Here is a 23672-nt window from a genome sequence, read left to right on the forward strand (position 1 = left end):
GGTCTCGATTCTTTATCCAATTTGCCAGTCTGTGTCTTTTAATTGGAGCATTTAGCCCATTTACATTTAAGGTTAATATTGTTATGTGTGAATTTGATCCTGTCATTATGATGTTAGCTGGTTATTTTGCTCGTTAGTTGATGCAGTTTCTTCCTAGCATCGATGGTCTTTACATTTTGGCATGTTTTTGCAGTGGCTGGTACCGGTTGTTCCTTTCCATGTTTAGTGCTTCCTTCAGGAGCCCTTGTAGGGCAGGCCTGGTGGTGACAAAATCTCTCAGCATTTGCTTGTCTGTAAAGAATTTTATTTCTCCTTCACTTATGAAACTTAGTTTGGCTGAAATTCTGGGTTGAAAATTCTTTTCTTTAAGAATGTTGAATATTGGCCCCCACTCTCTTCTGGCTTGTAGAGTTTCTGCTGAGAGATCTGCTGTTAGTCTGATGGGCTTCCCTTTGTGGGTAACCCGACCTTTCTCCTCTGGCTGCCCTTAACATTTTTTCCTTCATTTCAACATTAGTGAATCTGACAATTATGTATCTTGGATTTGCTCTTCTTGAGGAGTATCTTTGTGGCGTTCTCTGTATTTCCTGAATTTGAATGTTGGCCTGCCTTGCTAGGTTGGGGAAGTTCTCCTGGATAACATCCTGCAAAGTGTTTTCCAACTTAGTTCCATTTTCCCCATCACTTTTAGGTACACCAGTCAGACGTAGATTTGGTCTTTTCACATAGTCCCATATTTCTTGGAGAATTTGTTCCTTTCTTTTTACTCTTTTTTCTCTAAACTTCTCTTCTCGCATCATTTCATTCATTTGATCTTCAATCACTGAGACCCTTTCTTCCAGTTGATCGAATCAGTTACTGAAGCTTGTGCATTTGTCACGTAGTTCTCGCACCATGGTTTTCAGCTCTATCAGGTCATTTAAGGACTTCTCTACATTGGTTATTCTAGTTAGCCATTCATTTAATCTTTTTTCAAGGTTTTTAGCTTCTTTGAGATGGGTTCAAACTTCCTCCTTTTGCTTGAAGAAGTATGATCGTCTGAAGCCTTCTTCTCCCAACTCGTCAAAGTCATTCTCCATCCAGCTTTGTTCCATTGCTGGCGAGGAGCTGTGTTCCTTTGGAGGGGGAGAGGCGCTCTGATTTTTAGAATTTTCAGCTTTTCTGCTCTGTTTTTTCCCCATCTTTGTGGTTTTATCTACCTCTGTTCTTTGATGATGGTGACGTACACATGGGATTTTGGTGTGGATGTCCTGTTTGTTAGTGTTCCTTCTAAGAGTCAGGACCCTCAGCTGCAGGTCTGTTGGAGTTTGCTGGAAGTCCACTCCAGACCCTGTTTGCCTGGGTATCAGCAGTGGAGGCTGCAGAAAAGTGAATGTTGCTGAACAGCAAATGCTGCTGCCTGATTGTTCCTCTGGAAGCTTCGTCTCAGAGGGGTACCTGGCCGTGTGAGGTGTCAATTTGCCCCTACTGGGGGTGCCTCCCAGTTACCCTACTCAGGGGTCAGAGACCCACTTGAGGAGGCAGTCTGTCCGTTCTCAGAACTCAAACTCCATGCTGGGAGAACCACTACTCTCTTCAAAGCTGTCAGACAGGGATATTTAAATCTGCAGAAGTTTCTGCTGCCTTTTGTTTGGCTATGCTCTGTCCTCAGAGGTGGAGTCTACAGAGGCAGGCAGGCCCCCTTGAGCTGCGGTGGACTCCACCCCCTTCGAGCTTCCTGGCCGCTTTGTTTACCTACTCAAGCTTCAGCAATGGCGGGCGCCCCTCCCCCAGCCTCGCTGCCGCCTTGCAGTTAGAACTCAGACTGCTGTGCTAGCAATGAGGGAGGCTCCGTGGGCATGGGACCCTCTGAGCCAGGCGCAGGATATAATCTTCTGGTGTGCTGTTTGCTAAGACCCTTGGAAAAGCATAGTATTAGGGTGGGAGTGACCCGATTTTCCAGGTTCTGTGTGTCACAATTTCCCTTGGCTAGGAAAGGGAATTCCCTTACCCCTTGTGCTTCCCGGGTGAGGTGATGCCTCGCCCTGCTTCGGCTCTCGCTCAGTAGGCTGCACCCACTGTCCTGCACCCACTGTCCGACAAGCCCCAGTGAGATGAACCTGGTACCTCAGTTGGAAATGCAGAAATCACCCACTTTCTGTGTCACTCACATTGGGAGCTATAGCCTGGAGCTGTTCTTATTCAGCCATCTTGGAACCTGATCTGCCCTCCAGTCTTAATTAATTCAAATTAACATATCAATTCAACTTAACAATTATTTATTGATAGTACTTAGTCCCAATAAGTGCAAGTTTGTTAATGGCATTATTATTGCTTAATAATGTGTTTATTTCACTTTAATACAGAAGAATATTTTCTCTGGATATACAATTGTATGTTGGCATATTAAAGATATCATCCCATAACGTCTAGCCTCCTTCTTACTGAGAATTCAGCCGTCAATCTAATGTTCTTTGGAATGTATTATGTCCTTTGTCCTCTGGTTGCTTTTAACATTTTATGATTTTCTTTGACTTTCTGAAATTTTACTATCATGCTGCATTTTTTGTTCTTCTTGCTTAGGGCTTTTTGGGCTTCTTGAATCTCTGGGCTGATGTTTTCCATCAGTACTGGAAAGTTCTCCATCATAATATTCATATAACTAAATATATATTGCAAAAAAAAAGCTTTATACAAAACCATGAATAATTCCTAGAATGCATACTGTATGATTCCATTTACATCAATATTTAAAATTGGTGGCCAGGCATGTTGTCTCATACCTGTAATCCCAGAACTTTGGGAGGCCGAGGTGGGTGGATCACCTGAGGTCAGGAATTTGAGACCAGCCTGGCTTATATGGCGAAACCCTGTCTCTACTAAAATACAAAAATTAGCTGGGTGTGGTGACATGCACCTGTAAACCCAGCTACTGGTGGCATGGGTGGGGGGTGCTGAGGCAGGAGAATTGCTTGAACTCGAGAGGTGGAGGTTGCAGTGAGCCAAGATCGTGCCACTGCATTCCAGCCTGGGCAACAGAGTGAGACTCCATCTCAAATATAAAAAATAATAAAACAGGCAAAAATATAGTGTGGTAAAACTACAACAGAAAACAATGGTTAGAATTCATAAAAGAAAGAATAGTGTTTCCCAGCAGATGAGGAAAAAACAATGTATTTAGAGAGGACCACTTGGGATGGGGAGTTTTCAGTGGTTTGAGCAATATTGAACTTTCTGACCTGGTTTGTAGTTACACAATTTGAATTAAAATAGTTCAAAATATTAATTTAAATCTTATGCCTTTTCTGGTATGTGAATTATATTTCACCAATATGAAAGTCCCACACCTATGCACATGTACACACACACAGAGGAAATAACAAGGGAGAAACTGCTTAGGCAAACTGGCCACAGATAGCCTCTCTAAACATAGAAAGAGCATTTTTATTGTCTCAGAAAGACACTTTGCAAGTATGTAGTAAGCTCACCAATACTGGCAGCTACTTGCCTCCTTGAATGCACTGGCATTTTGAGAGGAAGTCTCTGGGAGTGGCCTTCACGTACTTGTGAATTTACCATGCAAAGTAGGGGAGGAGTCCCTAATTTCTCCTTAGCTGAGGTCACCTTTAAAAAGAATTCTCAGGGGGATAGCTAGGTTTGTTGGTACAAAATATTAAAATCCAGGACTTTTATGTAATCTGCAAGCTCCAATAGGAACGATAAATAAATTATTGGTTACTTCTTCACTCTTGAATCCCAGACCTGCCTCCCTGGTCACTTTAATGTCCAGGATATCTTCTCCAACCCTCAGTACAATAGAAAGAAATTATCTGGGGAACTGTCAACATATTGAGAGATTCTGAGATTCACAGAAATTCGTAAGAGATGGAAAGTTTCATGGTAGCAAAGAACGTACACAGAAAGGCTCCCCAGAACCATAATGGCTCCTAGAAACTCTTTCTTGGATCTGCCCATATTGTCTGAATATTTCCTCCATCTTTCATGTCCCTCAAGAGGATAGAATGACTCTGATTTCATCTAGTTTAAGTCACCCAGAGCTATGCTGTTCACTTGCCTGAGGGAAAGAACAGGCTATTCTGATCTGACCATTCCTTCAAAGCCTGACAGAGAAGAACTGGCCCTTCTCTGCACACTACTAGTGTAAGTCCTGTGGCATTAGGAAAACTCCAGGAGCCTGGCCACTGGTGCTGCAGTGGACATAACTGTGGTTCATCTGGTTTACCCTCCTCATATGTAAGGTCTGCCTAAGCTGAGATGTCTTTCCTCAAATCCTGGTATTCATCACTAGCCCAGTTAATATATTCAAAATGATTATTATGTAAAAACATCTCAGTTACCAGTGAAACTCAGGATGTGTTGCTGTATCCCTCTGTGAAGCGTAGATTTATTTCTTTTAAAATTAATAACTGATTGGAAGGTGAATTTCCATTCAAAAATCATCATTTTTTTTAATTTGCAGGATAACATTGGAGATGCAAACTACAAGTTCTCAGCCATAATCTAAACATCTTCTAATCGCACACAGAGACATAACTAAGTACCCCATCACTCTCAGCGTTGCCAGGGCTTACTCTTCTGGACTAATTGAGTCTCCCGAACTCAGTGCTAGAGAGGAGGGATCGTGAATAAAGGGCTTTACAAAGTTCCACAGCGTTCAAAACAATAAGGCAAAAGGGATTCCTGAATACTTTTTGGCCACAGGTCTGGAATTTATGACATAAGAAGAATTTGGTGGTGGGGACTCCCTTAAGGCAAAAAGTAAAAGGATTAGTGTCACAAAGAAGCAGAGTGAGACTCAGTAAGAAAATCAGGTATCAGGGCCAGGAGGCTAGGGAGTATTCATACATTTGAGGAGATGTTAGGGGTAAGTCGAGAAAGGAGTTCAAATATAAGCAAGGAATACAGGTGGATCAGTACAAATCATTGGCTGGGAGGAGGAGATTTCTGCTGTAGGGGAAGTGGTATAATAACATTATAGAGGCGTAATTAGGTAAGGAGACGCTTCTGACAGGGCGGAAGAACAGAACATTTCCTCCTTTCTTATGGGTGCCATTAGGCAAATAATTATGGGGTTCCTAGAAGGAAAGGAGAGGAAATCTCAAAAGGCAAGAGAAAGGAATGTAAAGATGCAAGGGAAGATGCTAAAGTTCAGGGAAATGAGAGCAAGGAAAGGAAGACTTCTGTCCATGAATACGCAGAACACAAAAATCGATGCTGTCGTGTGTGTGTGTGTGTGTGTACTCATGTGCATATGTGTGCACAAGTGTGTATGTAGTACATTAATACTTCATGGTGTTATTTTAAAACTTCATCAGCGTAGTCAGTGCCAGATCAGGAGTTAGTATATAAGTCTCTTCCTCTGTGCATGGAAATGCCAGTTTGATCTTTTGACATGTGATAATAACCTCCAAAATATCATGGATGCAAAAGTCTTTTATACATTACTCTCGCTGTCCCCAACCACTTCAGCCAACATCTTGCTTAGACCACCATCCCACTTGGCTGTAGACCTGCATTGTGCCCTGCTGCAACCTGCTTCCTTCCAGTTGCTACTCTTCTTCTCATATAGAGAAGATGCTCCTAGCAATATATGCTTTGCCCTAAGCATGGGCACAGGCTCTTCTGTCGGTTCTCTACAATGACAATGACGACTAAGCTGCATCATTCATTACAACGCACTGAATGCATAGCAACAACTGAAGGAAATGAACAGAAAACTTAGAATGAGATACTAGATATGGCTCCTCTTAGAATCCACGGGTTCAATCCCCTGGCCTGCCATCGAGTGAGAAGGACCAGCTTACCTTTCTCCAGATGAAGTAGTCTTAAATCTCTCTCTCCCAACTAAAGTCTAAGTCGCAGCCACGAGGAAGCCCCAAGAAAGGAAAACAGTTTCCTCCTCGCTTTCATTTTCTACCCTAGGGTCTGCTTCTTTCCAGGATGATTGACAGTGAGAAACTTTACTCTCCTCATGGGAACCCTCTGTATGCCTCTGAGCCTAACCTTTCTCTGTATTCCTAGAGGTATGTATTTCTAAGTCTGTGTTCAGCCTTCTTTTTGCCTTTCTGCATTCCAATGATTTATACTTATATATTCTCTCAGCTTTAATCAATGTCTTGATGTAGATGACTCTCAATTCTACCCATCCAGCCCAGTTTTTATCTTTGCATTCTTTTACAGTATGGTATAGTGAAAAGACCATAGAACCTGGCATCAAAAATCCTGAGTGGTAGAACTGGAATAAATCAGATTCAGGATTGACCTAGCCATTCCCTCTCCCACCAAGTTGCAAGGGAGAGAAATTACAGAGACATTGATTTCCCTAGGAGCAGCGTATGCCTTCCAAGAGCTTCCACAACGTCCCCACCCCTAACCTTTCGCAGGAAAGCCCAACTTTGCAGGGGTATAAATAGGCACTCTTGAATCTTCCTGCTATAGCCTGGCCCTCCCTCTTTCCAAAATGGACAAGTCCCTCTTGCTGGAACTCCCCATCCTGCTCTGCTGCTTTAGGGGTGAGTCCCTAGGGTTGACAGCTGGTAAGAATCCTGAATTTAGGAACAAGTGAGAGCACTCATGGCAGAGGCCTTCTCATGGAAGTCCTATCGTAACAGAAACATGATGAGCTTCTGCTCTAATGTTATGCCTTCTACCCGGGGTATGTCATATCCCCAGGACCTTAACTAAAGCTCTTCTCCCTTCCTTTATGGGGGGAAAGAGGCAGATTAGAGAGGAATCGAGTGGATTTCACAGAAGCTTTGAGATGGAGTTTGGAAAATGAAGTCTGCAGACAGTGTATCTTTTTTTTTTTTTTTCAACAGCAGTATCTGGATCACTTTTCAAGAGAAAATTTGCAGGTGAGTAGAAATAGATAAGTGGTATGAGAAGGGGCAGGTCTGAGGAGGAAAAGATGGGTGGGGTGAGGTGAGCACCAGGGGCTAAAAAAAAAAAAAAATAGAAATAGACCTTGAGTTCCAACACTCAACAACCTCTTCCAGCAGGACAGAGCTGGGATGGGAGCTGATTTTAGATTTGACAAAATAACATTAGCATCAACGGACAAGGTCAGGAGTGAGTGTCAGTGAAGGGCAAGGAAAAGGGAAAGGAGGAAGTGGAATGTTGGCTTTTCACGTGTTGCTTGGCCAAATCTAAAGCATGACAACTTCAGGAATTCCAGGTTGTCCCCATTGTCAGATTCCAGGCACCCACAGGTAAGAGTCAATTAAGACTCTTACCTTAATTGTGCCACACAGAGTCAATTAAAAAGAAGGAATGAAGCAAAAAAGCATGTGCACTTATCTTTCTCCTTCTGGTCTGTGCTGCATCCTATAGGAATGGTTAGATGAATCTGAGAAGCCTCGAAGAGGTGAAGAGATTTAGAAGGAGAGAAGAGGTGCAGAGATGCCCAGTAGGTGACTAGTCATTAGGGGGACAGAGGTCCTGGAATGGCTCCAATTTAAGAGTACAGGATGGACCCCAAAGGGCAGATTATAACAACCCAATACAAGAGTAAATCTCAGGCACATTTCAGATGTGTTTTCTTTCTCTTTGCCAGTACAGACAGTGAAATAGCTACTGTGGAAGCTGAATTTCCTCGTAAGTATGAAGAGGACCTGCCGATCATCTCAGTCTTGATACTGTTTCACTTTTCCTTGTTCCTCCACCTTTCTTTCCCCTCCCATTTTTCAGGCTAACATTCCTGAGGCCATAAACCTCAGTCACTCTCGTGGCTTAGTGTATTTCCGCAGAGGAAGATGTTCATGCTTGATGGGCTCTGGCAAAGTCCTCTGGCTCCAGGCAGACTTCTAACCCAAAAAGGGAGAGGGGTTCTTTTGTGGTAGTGCCATTGTTTCTCAATCTCTCTCCCCACTCTCCGGCCAAGTGACAGAAATTGTTCAGTGTAGGATGTGCCACCTCCAGTTCCCGGGAGAAAACTGCTCCAGAGGAAGAGGAATATGCACAGCAGGAACAGAAGAGGCCTGCATGGTTGGAAGGATTTCCAAAAGTAAGTTGTGGGTTGGGGAAAAGAAGAATGGGTAGAGGAAGTAGACAGGGACATATCAGCCACAGGGGAAAGGGGAGACCTTACTTTACTTTTACTATAGGCAGTCTCACACCTGGGATGGCTGATTCCTTCATCCGCATCATATACCGTAATGAAAATTAGATGGAAGTGGTCACTAAGGAGGGTGGGGGCCTACAGCTAAGGAATTAGTATTTTGAGAAGCCTGAAGAAAACAGAGGAGAATAAATCGAGGTGAGAGAATAGGTGTAATCTATGTCCAATGGGTAACAGTGAGTCGTTGAGAGGAGGGGGCTTTTGGTCCTTGTGCCTCTTGTGCCTGTCTGGGTTTCCTTACAGTTCGTTCTAAACTGTGGAAATAGAAGCGCCAGCGTCATCAGTAGACTGTGGCTGAATTGCCCTGGATGGTTAAGACAAGACATCATGATTTCTCTTTTTCCACCCTTTGTGCTAAATTGTCTCTTGGCATTTATAACCCTCACTTAAATCAGTGTTAAGATTCTCAAGAGAAACACCCAGCTTTGGCATTCCCTGAATTACTGTTCTTCTTACTGCCCTACCCCCAGTAATCATTTTAGACTGCTCCATTGCTGCATTTCTTTTGGGAAGCCCCCGACTTGCAACATCTTCCAGTTCTTTACATTTGAATAACGGAGCTTTGAACTACACAAGATTCTCTCTATATGTTGGTGTGGTCTGGAGAAAAGTTTTTTTGCAGAAGTTTCATGGCCAGGCTTTCTGATCTGTTTTTAATCCCTTCCACAGGGGACGGTAGTCCCTGGTTAACCTTCAAGGACTGCCTGAAGAACTGTGCTGACGTGAAAGGCATAAAGTGGAGTGTCTATTTTGTGAGCTTCAGCTGCTGCAGGAGCCACGACCTGTGCAATGAAGACCTTTAGAAGTGAATGCTTCTTCTGTGACTCCAATTTCTGGGTGAGGTTGTTGCCTCAGCCTCTTCACAATGACTTTCTTTAAAAAAATCTCTCTCTCACACACACACGCACACTACAGAAGAGGATTGCAAAGACATGGCTCCATCTTCTGCACATGAAAGGAAAGTCCCTCTCCTTTTCTAGTCTCTGTCTCATCCCTTAAAATAAGTAAATAAATAACCTTGAGAGCAAGAACAAGATCAATATATCCTGCAGGTTGCCATAAACCCTTGCGCTTTCACTGTATAGCCAGTTTGTTCAGAAAAGAGGGAAAAGGATAGTTTAATTTCAAAAAAGAATCCCTTCCTCTTTCCTCTGCTGCTTTCCTTCCTTTTGTGGCAGGGTATTTTAATATTTTTCACATTTTTTTCTCTCTGTGTTATCTTTCTTATCCCACTCCAAAGAAAGCACATAACTGTGGCCTGAAGGGATGGGGAGTAGCAACATAAAAAGAAGTGGCTCAAGTCTTCTTGGAGTTTGTTCATGAATGTTAATCCCAGGGTGAGGAGAAGATTGGGACATGGAAAGGAAGCTGCACCAGAACCATGAACAGAGAAAGATTGTCTGCCTTCTAGAATCAGATCTGTTTGGGACTAGTGGTTGGAGAATAAAAGCAGGAGAAGTCTATGAGATTCCAGAGATAGTACCTGCATCCAGCTTCCCTGGCAAACTCACAAGGAGGCATCAACTTCTAGACAGGGAACAACTGCAGGATACTTCCAGGGGACAGAACCACCAGCAGGAACACAAATATTCCCATGCCTAGAGCACGGCATGGAGGAAGCTGAGAACTGTGCGGTCTGAGGAAGCCATTTGAGTCTGGCCACTAGACATCTCATCAGCCACTTGTGTGAACAGATGCCCCATGACCCCAGATGCTTCTCCCACCCTTACCTCCATCTCACACACACTTGAGCTTTCCACTCTGTATAATTCTAACACCCTGGAGAGAAATGGCAGTTTGACCGAACATGTTCACAAGGGTAGAGGCTGATTTCTAATGAAACTTGTCAAATGAAGCCCAGAAAGAGTGATGAATTATATTATATTATATAAAAAAATAATAAAAATATAAAGAAAGCTACCTTTCTTCTATACCCAAATTGCGTATCCTTCTTTCTCTCTCCTCCAACCTCTTCCTAATTCCTTTAACAAACATATGTTCAAAGCCTACTATGTTCCAGGTACTGCTAGACCCTAGTATGTATACAGCATCATAATCCCTATCCTCATGGAGCTTAAACTAATGGGAAAGACAGATCTTAAGTAAATAATAATAATAGCTTCCACTTACATGACAATTACTATATGAGAGGCATTGCTATAAACACTTTTTATCTTCTGACTCAGTTACTCTTCACACAAATCTGAAAGTCATACTACTCTCCATGTGGGTCAGTCAGAAACCAAAAACGGCACCAGTTATTTTTTACAGAGGCTTTAAAATTAAGAGTGGTTAACCAGGTATTAAAGGACACAAAAATCCAAAAGGAGATATTGAGTTAACAAAGACAGAAACTGCAAGAAACACCTAAAACCTGTAGGTCTAGGGAAACACAAGGAAAATGTTGGACATCCATACTTCTAAGGTCTAAGGTAATTAAGGTAATTAGACTAATTAGACCTTAGAAGTGTGGGGAAAGGAAGTGCAGCTGGAGGATCTCTTGAGCCCAGGAATTCAAGGCTCTAGTGAGCTATGATTGTACAGTGGCACTCCAGTCTGGGTGACGAAGGAGGATCCCATCTCTAAAATTAATTAATTAATTAATTAAAAAGTGTGAGGGAGGGATCCCTTGGAACTGGAGCCCAAACATCTCAGGAACAAAGGACCTCCGTGAAAATAAAATGCGTACCTTTAGGGAAGGGGAACTGTTCAGATGGTGCTGGTATCTCTGCGGGGCACCAGGAAGCTGGTTCTGAAAGTGTGGGGGGAAAACCATGGAACAAAACCAACTGTAACTCTGAAGCCAACTGCCACTGCCCAGGTAAAAAGCTGTTGAGAGGAAGAGGAAACAGGAAAAGATGCATCTCTTGTCCAGCTTGCCAGTCTCCCTCCAGCACCCCCTATTGGCAGAATTTAACAAGGATCTAGCTTGCAAAAACCACCATCATAAAGCAGAATATAGAAATGTGAACTTAAAACTGAGAGACAATCATTTAATACCAGTTCAATCACGCCTTTGACCTTTCAACATCTGTGCATACCTTTTTATGTGTTTAGACTCCATTAAACAAGAAAGGCAACTTCTTGCTTTTGCCTAAAGAGATGCATTATCCATACTTGTATGGATACAAGTAAAGATACTCTTATTTTTTCTCTAAATAAGGACACAAGAGTCCTAAAGTCATCTCTATCTCAGAGTGATATCCTTGATATTCATTTCCATGCAATATTAAATACTCTTGAAATTCAATCAATTCCACCTGTCAACTACTGTCAATAATTTTATGTAAAATAACAAAGAGATAGAGGAAAACAAGAAGAAAATACGACAAGAGAGGAAAAAGATACGCCTAGGTACCCAGTGTTTGTTTGTTTTTTTAACTGCTAATGAGGCTGCAAGCAATATTTATAACTTCCTTCTTCTGCTACCAATTCTATATTTTGTTTTCCACTACTAGAACCTCACTGGGTCAGCATTATCTATCTGGTGGGATGATGAAAATCTTCATTCTTGAAAGGTTCACATTTTCAATGGCCTGGATTTGTTTTTTCAGTTTCAGAGCTTTATATTTACTGTAATTGGACAGGAAGAATAAAGTAGCACTTCAGAGAATTTCCTGTATTCCAGACACAGTCATCTCTACCTCATTGTGCAACAGCCATGCAATTCCCTTTTAATAATGGGGATCAGTTTTCTCAGCCTGTAGAATAACCTCTATGCTTATATTGTGGCATGGAGGCATCAGGAGCCCAAAATGGTCTTAGCATTCAAATCAACTAAAGTATTGTTATGTTCCGTAGTGGAAGCATTTCTCCCTTAGTAACTAAGACTTCCAAATTAACAAAAATCAGTTGCAGGAATGGGAGAATGTATTCCCACTTCTACATCTTGATTCTTGGACTTGTGTACTCTGACTATGGGAAAAGCAGAATTATATATTAGTTGCTGGTTCTAAGCATATATTGCATTCTAAGATATAATCTAATCTTTTCAGAGTGTTTGCCCCCAACTTATAGTTAAATTGAGATTTCATCTGACCATTCATTCCATTATTCCATCAGGCTGGTTGCTTCTGATGATGGGGTGCATGGTAAGATAAATGATTTCCATGGGCATGAACATATTGCTCTACTTCTTTGTGGTGAAATAAGTTTCTTGGGTGGAAATAATTCTGTGTTTAAAACACATTGATGGAGAATAAAGCATTCCCTAAGTCCACAGTTAATGATGGTGGCAGAAGCATTATTAAGAGGAACATCCATATCCACAAATATCTGTTTATTCCAGTGAGAATAAATTCTAACCATGACAGAAGTCAAGCTATTAGCAACTAGCCATGAATTAATGTAGACCCGTCCAGACGAAATGGATGAGACACCCTTGATTGTGGTTTAATGCTTAGGGAGTCCACTTCCCAGTTGTTGCCAGAATACCCATTTGTAAATGCCAGTTTCTCCTGTCTCAAATCAGTTCATTATTAAACAGAAAACTAAGAGGCCACAGGTGTGCAATAGAAGGGTGAAGGCAATGGAGCAGAACTACCTGCTCATGCAATTAACTTGTGCCATGCTGGCTGGCTTGAACCTGTTCTCTTGTTGCCTTCTCCTTAGTGGCAGATTGCTATTTAACACGCCCAATCTATGGATTCATGACCCAGAAAACCCAGTTCATGATGGGCAGCTCAGGTATCATGATTACTTGATGATCCATTGTTAGAGAAACTGATTAGAGAAGATTAAATTACTTGCCAAAGTCATATAAATAGAAAATGACAGAGGCAAGAGTCAAACTTAGGCTGCTTGTCTCAAGTCTTTACTCTTAATGATTACGCACAAATAACTAAGAAATAACTATAACAGGTGTAGGAAAAAATACAGGGTGATAAAAACAGAAGACAATGCTAACTGGGGTCTTAGGAAAGCTCTTTCTAAAGTTACGTTCAAGCTTAGAACCGTGGGCTAACCTATTAGGTCAGGGCAAGAGGGAGACGGTCGGGGGCAACCATGTACCAAAAGCACCTTCCTTCCAGGTAAAGGGAACAGGAGGTGCAAACCATCTGAGGAAAGAAGTTCCCTGCATGACCCCTTCCTTTGAGTGTTGTTTCTTTTTTCTTGTGAATTCAATGATTCTCTTTAGCCCTTTAGAAATCATCGTGGCCCATGTGTTTTTTGTTTTGTTTTGTTTTGTTTTGTTTCAAGGTACATCTGCCTTAGGTTTAAGATTCAGCTTTCTATTTTGGAGGATAGTAAACTCTCTCCTCATACACAGACTTATGAGATTATAAGAACAGAAGGCATGCCGGGTGCAGTGGCTCACGACTGTAATCCCAGCACTTTGGGAGGCCGAGGCAGGCAGATCACCTGAGGTCAGGAGATCGAGACCAGCCTAGCCAGCATGGTGAAACCCCATCTCTACTGAAAATACAAAAATTAGCTGGGCATGGTGGCACGTGCTTGTAGTCCCAGCTACTCAGGAGCCTGAGGCAGGAGAATTGCTTGAACCCAGGAGGCGGAGGTTGCAGTGAGCCGAGGTCACAGCACTGCACTCCAGCCCGGGCAACAGAGCAAAACTCTGTCTTGAAAAAACAAAAAAACAGAAGACAGGCTATTTGGCCCCCAAGAGATAAAGATATAGCATGATCTCTGTCTCTGTCTTCTAAAGTCAGTCCTAGATAAGCTCTGAAGCTGGGTTTCTATAAATCAACAAAACCATGAGAAGTTTGAGAAGTTCTGGCTGGAGGTGTTCAGTCGTCTGAAGCAGTGTGTTTGTGCCAGGGTGGGTCCGTGGGTGGTGGTACTGTTGGCCATAACCTTAGCGTATTAGAGAGCTGTCTAAATTCTGTGCTCACTTATCTTCTACATCTCTGTGGGACTATGTCACCTGTTACTTCAACACAGAAATTGGCATGGCCCAGACTATATTTTTGGGGCAAGAGTGCAGGGAATATTGTCAGGTCAGAAGTTATGAGTCTGTTCATTTCAAAGCCCCAGGAGTTGTACATTACAATTTAGTAAAACTGCCTCATTCCAATGCTACTTCCCTTTAAGGGTTTAATGGTAAATCTCGAATAAAACAGTTGTTTGGTAATACGTATGTAAACAGGAGTTACTGACTATTTCATAGTCCCTGGAAACCACCTCTTTAGGGCTAATTCCTTCCCCACTCTTTGAACTCACCAAGACTATTGGACTAGGATCTGGCCTTTCTAAAATCCATTTTCAGGTGGAGATTTTGATAACCCTGGAGGAATAGAAATCCACAGACAAAAGAATAATTATAAACTGAAGAGTACAATTATGCTTTAAAAAGCCACTAAATTAGTGTACTAAACAGGATGTACTATCTGAAGCCAAATTATTAGAAGTAGGAATTCAAAATAAGAATGAAAATTTATTTACAGATAATTAGAAGTATAAGTTGAAACAAAAATCATCAAAAAGAGATAGGTAGGAATATTTGATATAAAGTATAATCAATAAAATAAAGAACAAAATAGATGGAATATTAAAATAGGTCTTAAAAGATGAACAGAGATAGGCAGTTGGAAGATCAGAATGAGGATATCTTCCAGAATACAGTAAGAAAGAAGAGGACTTAGATGGGAGATTTTTTATTATTGATTCAATTTCCTCACTCATTGGTTTATTCATATTTTCTATTTCCTCATGATTCAATTCTAGGAGGTTGTATTTTTTCTGAAAATTATTTATTTCCTCTGAATTATCCAATATGCTAGTGTATAACTGTTTACAGCAGACTCTTACGAACCTTTGTGTTGCTGTAGTATCAGTTGTAATGTCTCCTCTTTCACTTCTAATTTTATTTCTTTATTTTTCTCCTCTTTTTCTTATTCTAGCCAAAGGTTTGTTGATTTTTTTGTCTTTAAAACAAACTCAGTTTTATTGATTTTTTTCTATGTCTTTTCTGGTCTCTATTTTGTTTATTACTGCTCTGATCTTTATTATTTCCTTCCTTCTACTAACTTTGGACTATGACCGGAGAACAAAAAGTTCATAGAATACAAGTTAGAGAAATAGGAGAAAACATTCACATATTGAATGTATGAATACCAAAGACAACGACAAGCCTTTAAGCATATCCAGTGAGAAAGAGCCATTCATTTACCAAGGAAATTATGCATAAAGGGAGAATGAAATGCCAAAGTTCAAGTACCTTAACAAGGAAACACAGAACATTCTTCAGAAAAATAGTTACGTTTAAGAGTTATCCCAGCACTTTGGGAGGCCGAGACGGGCGGATCACGAGGTCAGGAGATCGAGACCATCCTGGCTAACACGGTGAAACCTCGTCTCTACTAAAAATACAAAAAACATTAGCCGGGCGAGGTGGCGGCGCCTGTAGTCCCAGCTACTCGGGAGGCTGAGGCAGGAGAATGGCGTGAACCTGGGAGGCGGGGCTTGCAGTGAGCCGAGATCATGCCACTGCACTCCAGCCTGGGCGGCAGAGCGAGACTCCGTCTCAAAAAAAAAAAAAAAAAGAGTTATTTCTAGGGTAGCAAATTATTAGTCAAAATATCCAGTTTCATAGAAGATTGCAACAATCTTTGATGTCTAGGTATTTGAAAGACCCTTTTAGTAAGGAAAAAACATAAGTAGAAGATACATTTTTACACACTTCTCTTCCTAGATAGGAACATAAGAATGATACTTTTGAATGTTCTCAATGTACCTATTTATCAGAATCTGCTTTATAACAGAAAATACTACATGTTTTATGCAGTTGTAGAATATTTTCTCATTCTTATCTTTTTTAATCCTTTTGGATTTATCTAATATTTCTTATTTCATTTATATTACCTAATAGTTCTTAAATTATATATTCTTTAATAATTCTTTTAGTAGTCATAATTGAGGTTTTATAGTCTACCTTAAATTAGTGCATTTATCACCTATTAGTAATATTAAAATCTTGTAAGAATTTGACTCCAGGTTAGAAAAGAAATGTTTTGGGTGGCTGGCAAGATGGCCGAATAAGAACAGCACCAGTCTGCAGCTCCTAGCAAGACCAAAGCAGAAGGTGGGTGATTTCTGCATTTCCAGCTGAGGTACCCAGTTCATCTCATTGGGAATGGTTAGGCAGTGGGTGCAGCCCATGGAGGGCAAGCAGAAGCAGGGTGGGGTGTCACCTCACCCAGGAAGCACAAAGGGCTGGGGTACTCCCTCCCCTAGCCAAGGGAAGCCATAAGGGACTGTGCTTTGAGGGACTGTGCTATCTGGCCCAGATCTACAGTTTTTCAAGGTTTTTGCAACCCACAGTCCAGGAGATTCCCTTGGGTTCCTATACTGCCATGGCCCTGGGTTTCAAGCACAAAATTGGGCTGCTGTTTAGGCAGACACCGAGATTGCTGCAGGAGTGTTTTTTTGTACCTCAGTGGCACCTGGAACCCCAGCAAGACAGAACCATTCACTCCCCTGGAAAGTGGGCTGAAGCCCTGGCTTAGTGGGTCTCACCCCTGCAGAGCCCAGCAAGCTGAGTATCCACTGGCTTGAAATTCTCACTGCCAGCTGTTGGGAACAGGCCCCCAAATCTGCCCATAAACTAACCCCAAAACTGGCCATAAACAAAATCTCTGGAGCACTGTGACATGTTCATGATGGCCATGATGCCCACACTGAAGGCTGTGGGTTTATCCAAATGAGGGCAAGGGACACCTGGCCCACCCAGGGTGGAAAACCGCTTAAGGCATTCCTAAGCCACAAACAATAACACGAGCGATCTGTGCCGTAAGGACATGTTCCTGCTCCAGATAACTAGCCAGAGCCCATCCCTTTGTTTCAGCCCATCCCTTTGTTTCCTGTAAGGAATGCTTTTAGTTAATCTATAATCTATACAAACAATGCTTATCATTGGCTTGCTGTCAGTAAATATGTGGGTAAAACTCTGTTCGTGGCTCTCAGCTCTGAAGGCTATCAGCCTCCTGATTTCCCACTCCACACTCTATATTTCTGTGTGTGTGTTTTTAATTCCTCTAGTGCCACTGGGTTGGGGTCTCCACGACCAAGCTGGTCTTGGCAGTCAGCACAGAAGTCTGAAGTTGACCTGGGATGCTCAAGCTTGATGGGGGAAGGGGCATCTGCCATTACTGAGGCTTGAGTAGGCAGTTTTTCCCTCACAGTGTAAACAAAACCTCCAGGAAGTTCGGACTGGGCAGAACCCACTGCAGTACAGCAAAGCCACTGTGATTAGATTGCCTCTCTAGATTCCTCCTCATTGGGCAGGGCATCTCTAAAAGAAATACAGCAGCCCTAGTAAGGAGCTTATAGATAAAACTTCCATCTCCCTGAGACACAGCACCTGGGGGAAGGGGCAGCTGTGGGCACAGCTTCAGCAGACATAAACGTTCTTCCCTGCTGGCTCTGAAGAGAGCAGTGGATCTCCCAGCACAGCGCTTGAGCTCTGCTGAGGGACAGACTGCCTCCTCAAGTGCGTCCTTGACCCTCATGCCTCCTGACTGGGAGACACCTCCCGCCAGGGGTCGACAGACACCTTATACTGGAGAGCTCCAGCTGGCATCTGGTGGCTGCCCCTGGGACAAAACTTCCAGAGGAAGGAGCAGGCAGCAATCTTTGCTATTCTGCAGCTTCTGCTGGTGATACTCTGGCAAACAGGGTCTAGAGTGGACCTCCAGCAAACTCCAGCAGACCTGGAGAGAGGGGCCTGAGTGTTACAGGAAAACTAACAAACAGAAAGCAATAACATCAACAAAAAGGATGCCCATGCAAAAACCCTATCCAAAGGTCATCAGCATCAAAGAGCAAAGGTAGGTAAATTCACAAAGATGAGGAAAAACCAGTGCAAACAGGTTGAAAATTCCAAAAACCAGAATGCCTCCTCTCCTCCAAAGGATCACAACTCCTCACCAGCAAGGGAACAAAACTGGATGGAGAATGAATTTGATGAATTGACAAAAGTAGGCTTCAGAAGGTGGGTAATAAGAAACTCCTCCAAGCTAAAGGAGCATGTTCTAACCCAATGGAAAAAGCTAAGAACCTTGACAAAAGGTTACAGAAACTGCTGACTATAATAGCCAGTTTAGAGAAGGACATAAATGACCTGATGGAACTGAAAAACACAGCACAAGAATTTTGTGGAGCATACACAAGTATCAATAGCAAAATTGATCAAGTGGAAGAAAGGATATCAGATATTGAAGATAAACTTAATGAAATAAAGCGTGAAGACAAGATTAGAGGAAACAGAATGAAAAAGAAAAAACAAAGCCTTAAGAAATACGGGACTATGTGAAAAGACCAAACCTATGATTGATTGGTGTACGTGAAAGTGATGGGGAGAATGGAACCAAGGTGGAAAACACACTTCAGGATATTATCCAGGAGAACATCCCCAACCTAGCAAGACAGGCCAACATTCAAATTCAGGAAATGCAGAGAACACCATTAAGATACTCCTGGAGAAGAGCAACCCCCAAACACACAATTGTCAGATTCACCAAGGTTGAAATGAAGGAAAAAATGTTAAGAGCAGCCAGAGAAATGTCATGTTACCTACAAAGGGAAGCCCATCAGACTAACAGCAGATCTCTCTGCAGAAACCCTACAAGGCAGAAGAGAGTGGGGGGCCAATATTCAACATTCTTAAAGAAAAGAATTTTCAATCCAGAATAAAATTCAACACTGCTTTATGCTAAAAACACTCAATAAACTGGGTATTGATGGAACATATCTCAAAATAATAAGAGCTATTTATGACAGATCCATAGCCAGTATCATACTGAATGGGCAAAAACTGGAAGCATTCCCTTTGAAAACTGGCACAAGAAAAGGATGCACTCTCTCACCACTCCTATTCAACATAGGGTTGGAAGTTCTGGCCAGGGCAATCAGGCAAGAGAAAGAAATAAAATGTATTCACACAGGAAGAGAAGAAGTCAAACTGTCATTGTTTGCAGATGACATGATTGTAAATTTAGAAAACCCCATTGTCTCAGCCCCAAAACTCCTTAAGCTGATAAGCAACTTCAGCAAAGTCTCAGGATACAAAATCCATGTGCAAAAATCACAAGCATTCCTATACACCAATAATAGAGAGATAGCCAAATCATGAGGAACTCCCATTCACAATTGCTACAAAGAGAATAAAATACCTAGGAATACAACTTACAAAGGATATGAAGGACCTCTTCAAGAAGAACTACAAACCACTGCTCAAGGAAATAAGAAAGGACACAAACAAATGGAAAAACATTCTATGCTCATGGATAGGAAGAATCAATATCATGAAAACGGCCATACTGTCCAAAGTAATTTATAGATTCAATGCTATTCTCATCAAGCTACTATTGACTTTCTTCACAGAATTAGAAAAAATTACTTTAAATTTCATGTGGAACTAAAAAAGAGCCCATATAGCTGAAACAATCCTGAGCAATAAGAACAAAGCTGGAGGCATCATGCTACCTGACTTCAAACTATACTACAAGGCTACAGTAACCAAAACAGCATGGTACTGGTACCAAAACAGATATATAAACCAATGGAACCGAACAGAGACCTCAGAAATAACACCACACATTTAAAACCATCTGACCTTTGACAAACCTGACAAAAACAAACAATGGGGAAAGGATTCCTTATTTAATAAATAGTGCTGGGAAAACTGGCTAGCCGTATGCAGAAAACAGAAACTGGACCCTGTCCTTACACCTTAAACAAAAATTAAATCAAGATGGATTAAAGACTTAAACGCAAGACTTAAAACCATAAAAACCCTAGAAGAAAACCTAGGCAATACCATTCAGAACATAGGCATGGGCAAAGACTTCATGACTAAAACACCAAAAGCAATTGAAACAAAAGCTAAAACTGACAAATGGGATCTAATTAAGGAGCTGCTGCACAGCAAAAGAAACTATCATCAGAGTGGGATGGTAAGGGTGGGAGGGTAAGGGTTGGAGGGGCGTGAGGGATAAAATACTGCACACGGTACAGTGTACTCTGCTTCAGTGATGGGAGCACCAAAATCTCAGAAATCATCACTAAAGAACTCATCCATGTAACCAAACACCACCTGTTCCCCATAAACCTATTGAAATAAAAAACTAAAATTAAAAAAGTGTTTTGGCTTAGAGTCTATATTGTCTGATATTAGTATAGCTGCTTCTGTCTTATTTTGATTACTATTTGCATTGAATATTTTTCCATTCATTCCCTTTCAACCTGTGCATGTTCTTGGATCTAAAGTGAGTGTCTTATATACAGCCCATGGTTGGGTCTTGTTTTTAAAATTCATTCTGCTAATCTATGTCTTTCATTTGGGGAGTTTAATCTTTTTACATTTAAAGAAAATACAGAAAGAAAGGATTTACTTTTGCCATTTATTTTGTGTTCTGTTTGTCTTTGTTTTCTGCTGGTATAACGGAAGGCCACAGACTGAGTAATATACCTTTTTTAAAAAAACTTATTTCTCACAGTTCTGAAGTCTGGGAATTCTAAGATCAAGGGGCCACATCTGGTGACAGCATTCTTGCTGTGTCACATCATGATAAACGGCATAACATGGTGAGAAAGTGGGTGTGTGAGACAGAGAGGAAATTAAGGCACACTAATTCTTTTTAACAGGAGGCTATTCCTGCAATAACTAATCAACTTTCATGATAATGGTATTAATCTATTCGTGAGGGTAGTGCCTTCATGAGCTAATCACCTTTTAGAGGCCTCACCTTCCAATACTGTTACATTGGCAAGTAAATTTCAACATGGGTTCGGAGGAAACATTCAAATCATAGCATTCAGCCCCTGGCCCTCCCAAAATTTATGTTCTTCTCACAAACAAAGTACATTCATTCCATCCTAATGCCTCAAAAGTCTTAACTTGTTCCAGCACCAACTCAAAAGGCTAAAACCCAGAATCTCACCTAAATCAGATAAGGACGAGACTCAAGGCACGCTCCAACCAAAGGCAAATCCTCATTCAGCTGTAAGCTTGTGAGATTAACAAGTTATGTGCTTCTAAAATACAATACTGGGACAGGCATAGTATAGAAATTCCCATTCCAAAGGGGAGAAATACAAAGAAAGAAAGGGGTAACTGGTCCCCAGTAAGTCCAAAACCCAATAGGGAAATTATTAAGTCTTAAAGTTGGAGAATAATCTCCTTTAACTCCATTCTGGGCACACTGGGTTTGGTTTATCAAGGCCTCAAACATCCTTTCCACTATGGCTTTGCTGGGCTCAGTATACCCAGAAGCTTTCATAGACTGGAGTCTCATGCCTGCAACTCTCTCAGGCTGGTGTTGCATACTGACAGTGCTACAATTCTGTGGTCTTTGGTTGGTCCATTCCAAAGGCTTTTAAACTGATATCAATTCAAGTTCAATCATATACAATAACTCTACTCCTTTATAGTTCTGCCACTTTATGTTATTGATGTCATAAATTATATCTTTCTGTATTGTATACCAATTAACATCATTTATAATTATTTTACTCATTTTCTTTTCACCTGTATAAAATAAAAAGTGGAGTTACAATCCAAAATTATAATAATATCAGTTTTGATATTTGCCCATGTATTTGTTTTTACTAGACATCAGCATATTTCCATAAGGCTTCAAGTAACTCTCTAGCATACTTTTATTTCAACTTGAGGAACTTCTTTTAAAATTTATTGAATGGCAGGTCTAGTGGTAATAAACTCACTCAGCTTTTATTTATCTGAGAATTTCTTACTTTTTTCCTCACTTTTGAATAACAGTTTTATCAGATACAGAATTCTTAGCTGACAGTTTTTTTCTCTTTCCATTCTTTAAATATACTACCCCACTGTCTTCTTGCCTGCAAAGTTTCTCATGAGAAATCCACAGATAATGTTACAGAGGATTTTTGTGTGTGTGCCAAGTTACATTTCTCTTGCTGCTTTCAAGAGTCTCTGTCTTTGGCTTTCAACAGTTTGATTATAATGTATCTTAGTATGGATTTCTTTGGGTTAATCCTACATGGAGTTTATTGAGCTTCTGGATTGGTAGATCCATGTCCTTGCCTCAGACCTGATCTTCCTCTAGCATCTCAGAGCAACCCCAGGACCTTGCTCTGACTGCTTGCCTGAATCCCCAAACCCCCAGAAACTCCCGACCCTTCATATCCTTCTGTATAGCCAATCCACATCAGCCTGCTGACCAAGCCCCATTTACCCTCCTCCTAACTGCCCTCCAAACTTTCTAGCCTCAGACAGCCTTGAAGGTACCATGGAAGGCACTAATATGCATAAAATAGAGGAGTTAGGTATAGAAGTGATATAGTAAGATGCCTTTAATTTACACAGAAGAAACAAGACTCAATTAAAAGATCAACCCAAATAAAGGTGGAGGAAGACCCTGATTCATGCCCTTTCAGTTATCAGGCCAGAGACCATGTTGGTAGGTGAGGGAACCATGGAGTATGAATTGGGGGTCAGATACAAATTCTGAGTCCTTTCCTTTCATTAGTTCAGTTCCTGCCACATGCCCGGCATAGGGCATAACTTACTGAGCTTGGTGAAAGGAGCCCTATAGCCCTGCTCCTATGGCTTTGCCTCGCCTGAGTCACCAGGATGTCAGTCTCTGAGGGTGAGAGGGCTTTCTTCTGAGTCTCTCCCTCCAGCCTCATTTCAGCTTGCCAGCCTCCTGCATTCCACACCCTCAGTGTGACGGTAGCACACCACCTTTGGGAGTGACGAGCATAGGGATGGGGGATTCCTGCAAGTCACTGCCAAATAGCAGTTCTGGAGCTGTTTCCATGGCTGCAGCTTCAGCAGATCTCCTCACTTGCCCTTCCCACTGCAGGCTGCTGGGACACTGACAAGTCAGGCTGGAGAGGAGGGACTGGATGCTGCAGCTCCCTGGCTGTGACCCCTACCTGAGAAAGCCTTTGTGTAAGGCACATGAGAGTGATAGTATTGACCTTTGGTTCACAAAAATTTATTTTAAAAGTGATTCAGGAAGAATAGGAAGTGGTGCTACCCAACATGATGTTGTGGGATCCATTATCTCTGTATTCCCAGACCGAGAGTGATCCAGGCAGACGCTCACCCCATCTGCCAAAATTAGAAGTGTTGTATGCTATGGCTGATGACAGATCGTTGAATACATTCTTTTTTCTTGTTTTCAACAGTAGCTTCGATCCCCTAGCCAGGGTAGATGTCAGAAACTTCAGGCCTCAAGAGCCACTCTCAGAGGTCACGTGCCCAGGGAGGGCAGTGAGCTAGGGTCTACAGCTGATGCTCTGGTATGGGAAGGGAAAGAGCCTGGCAGTGGGGTGGCTGCAGGAGCGGCCTGATAAAGGTCAACTACCACTAAGGCTTAGATTTGGCTTGCGTGTTGGAGTGGGCAGGAGATCAAGAACAGTTTCTTCTAGATGTCCTTTGGGGTCAGAGGCTCAGGTTCAGAGCAGACTATCTGGTTTTTCTTGGTGGGTGAGCAATTAGGACATTCACTGAGCTTTACTGTTGAGATTCAGTGAAACTAGACTCTGATGTACAATTCTGGGTTGCCACAGACTGAGGAAATATCTAGAGAATGCATAGAGATTCCAAGAAGCT

General features: G+C 41.8%; 2 protein-coding genes across 2 annotated transcripts in view; both read left to right on the forward strand.

The window, feature by feature from the left end:
- HYLS1 (HYLS1 centriolar and ciliogenesis associated) overlaps window positions 1-23672 on the forward strand; it is a 208526-nt gene that overhangs the window by 49914 nt on the left and 134940 nt on the right. The gene's annotated exons all lie outside the window — the stretch shown is intronic.
- PATE1 (prostate and testis expressed 1) lies at window positions 6461-8919 on the forward strand. Its single transcript, XM_015116165.3, has 5 exons — window positions 6461-6512; window positions 6819-6854; window positions 7558-7593; window positions 7880-8002; window positions 8786-8919. The coding sequence occupies exons 1-5, from the start codon at window positions 6461-6463 to the stop codon at window positions 8917-8919; spliced, it is 381 nt and encodes a 126-aa protein (XP_014971651.2).

Source organism: Macaca mulatta, chromosome 14, assembly GCF_049350105.2.
Source record: "Macaca mulatta isolate MMU2019108-1 chromosome 14, T2T-MMU8v2.0, whole genome shotgun sequence".
NCBI lineage: Eukaryota > Metazoa > Chordata > Mammalia > Primates > Cercopithecidae > Macaca > Macaca mulatta.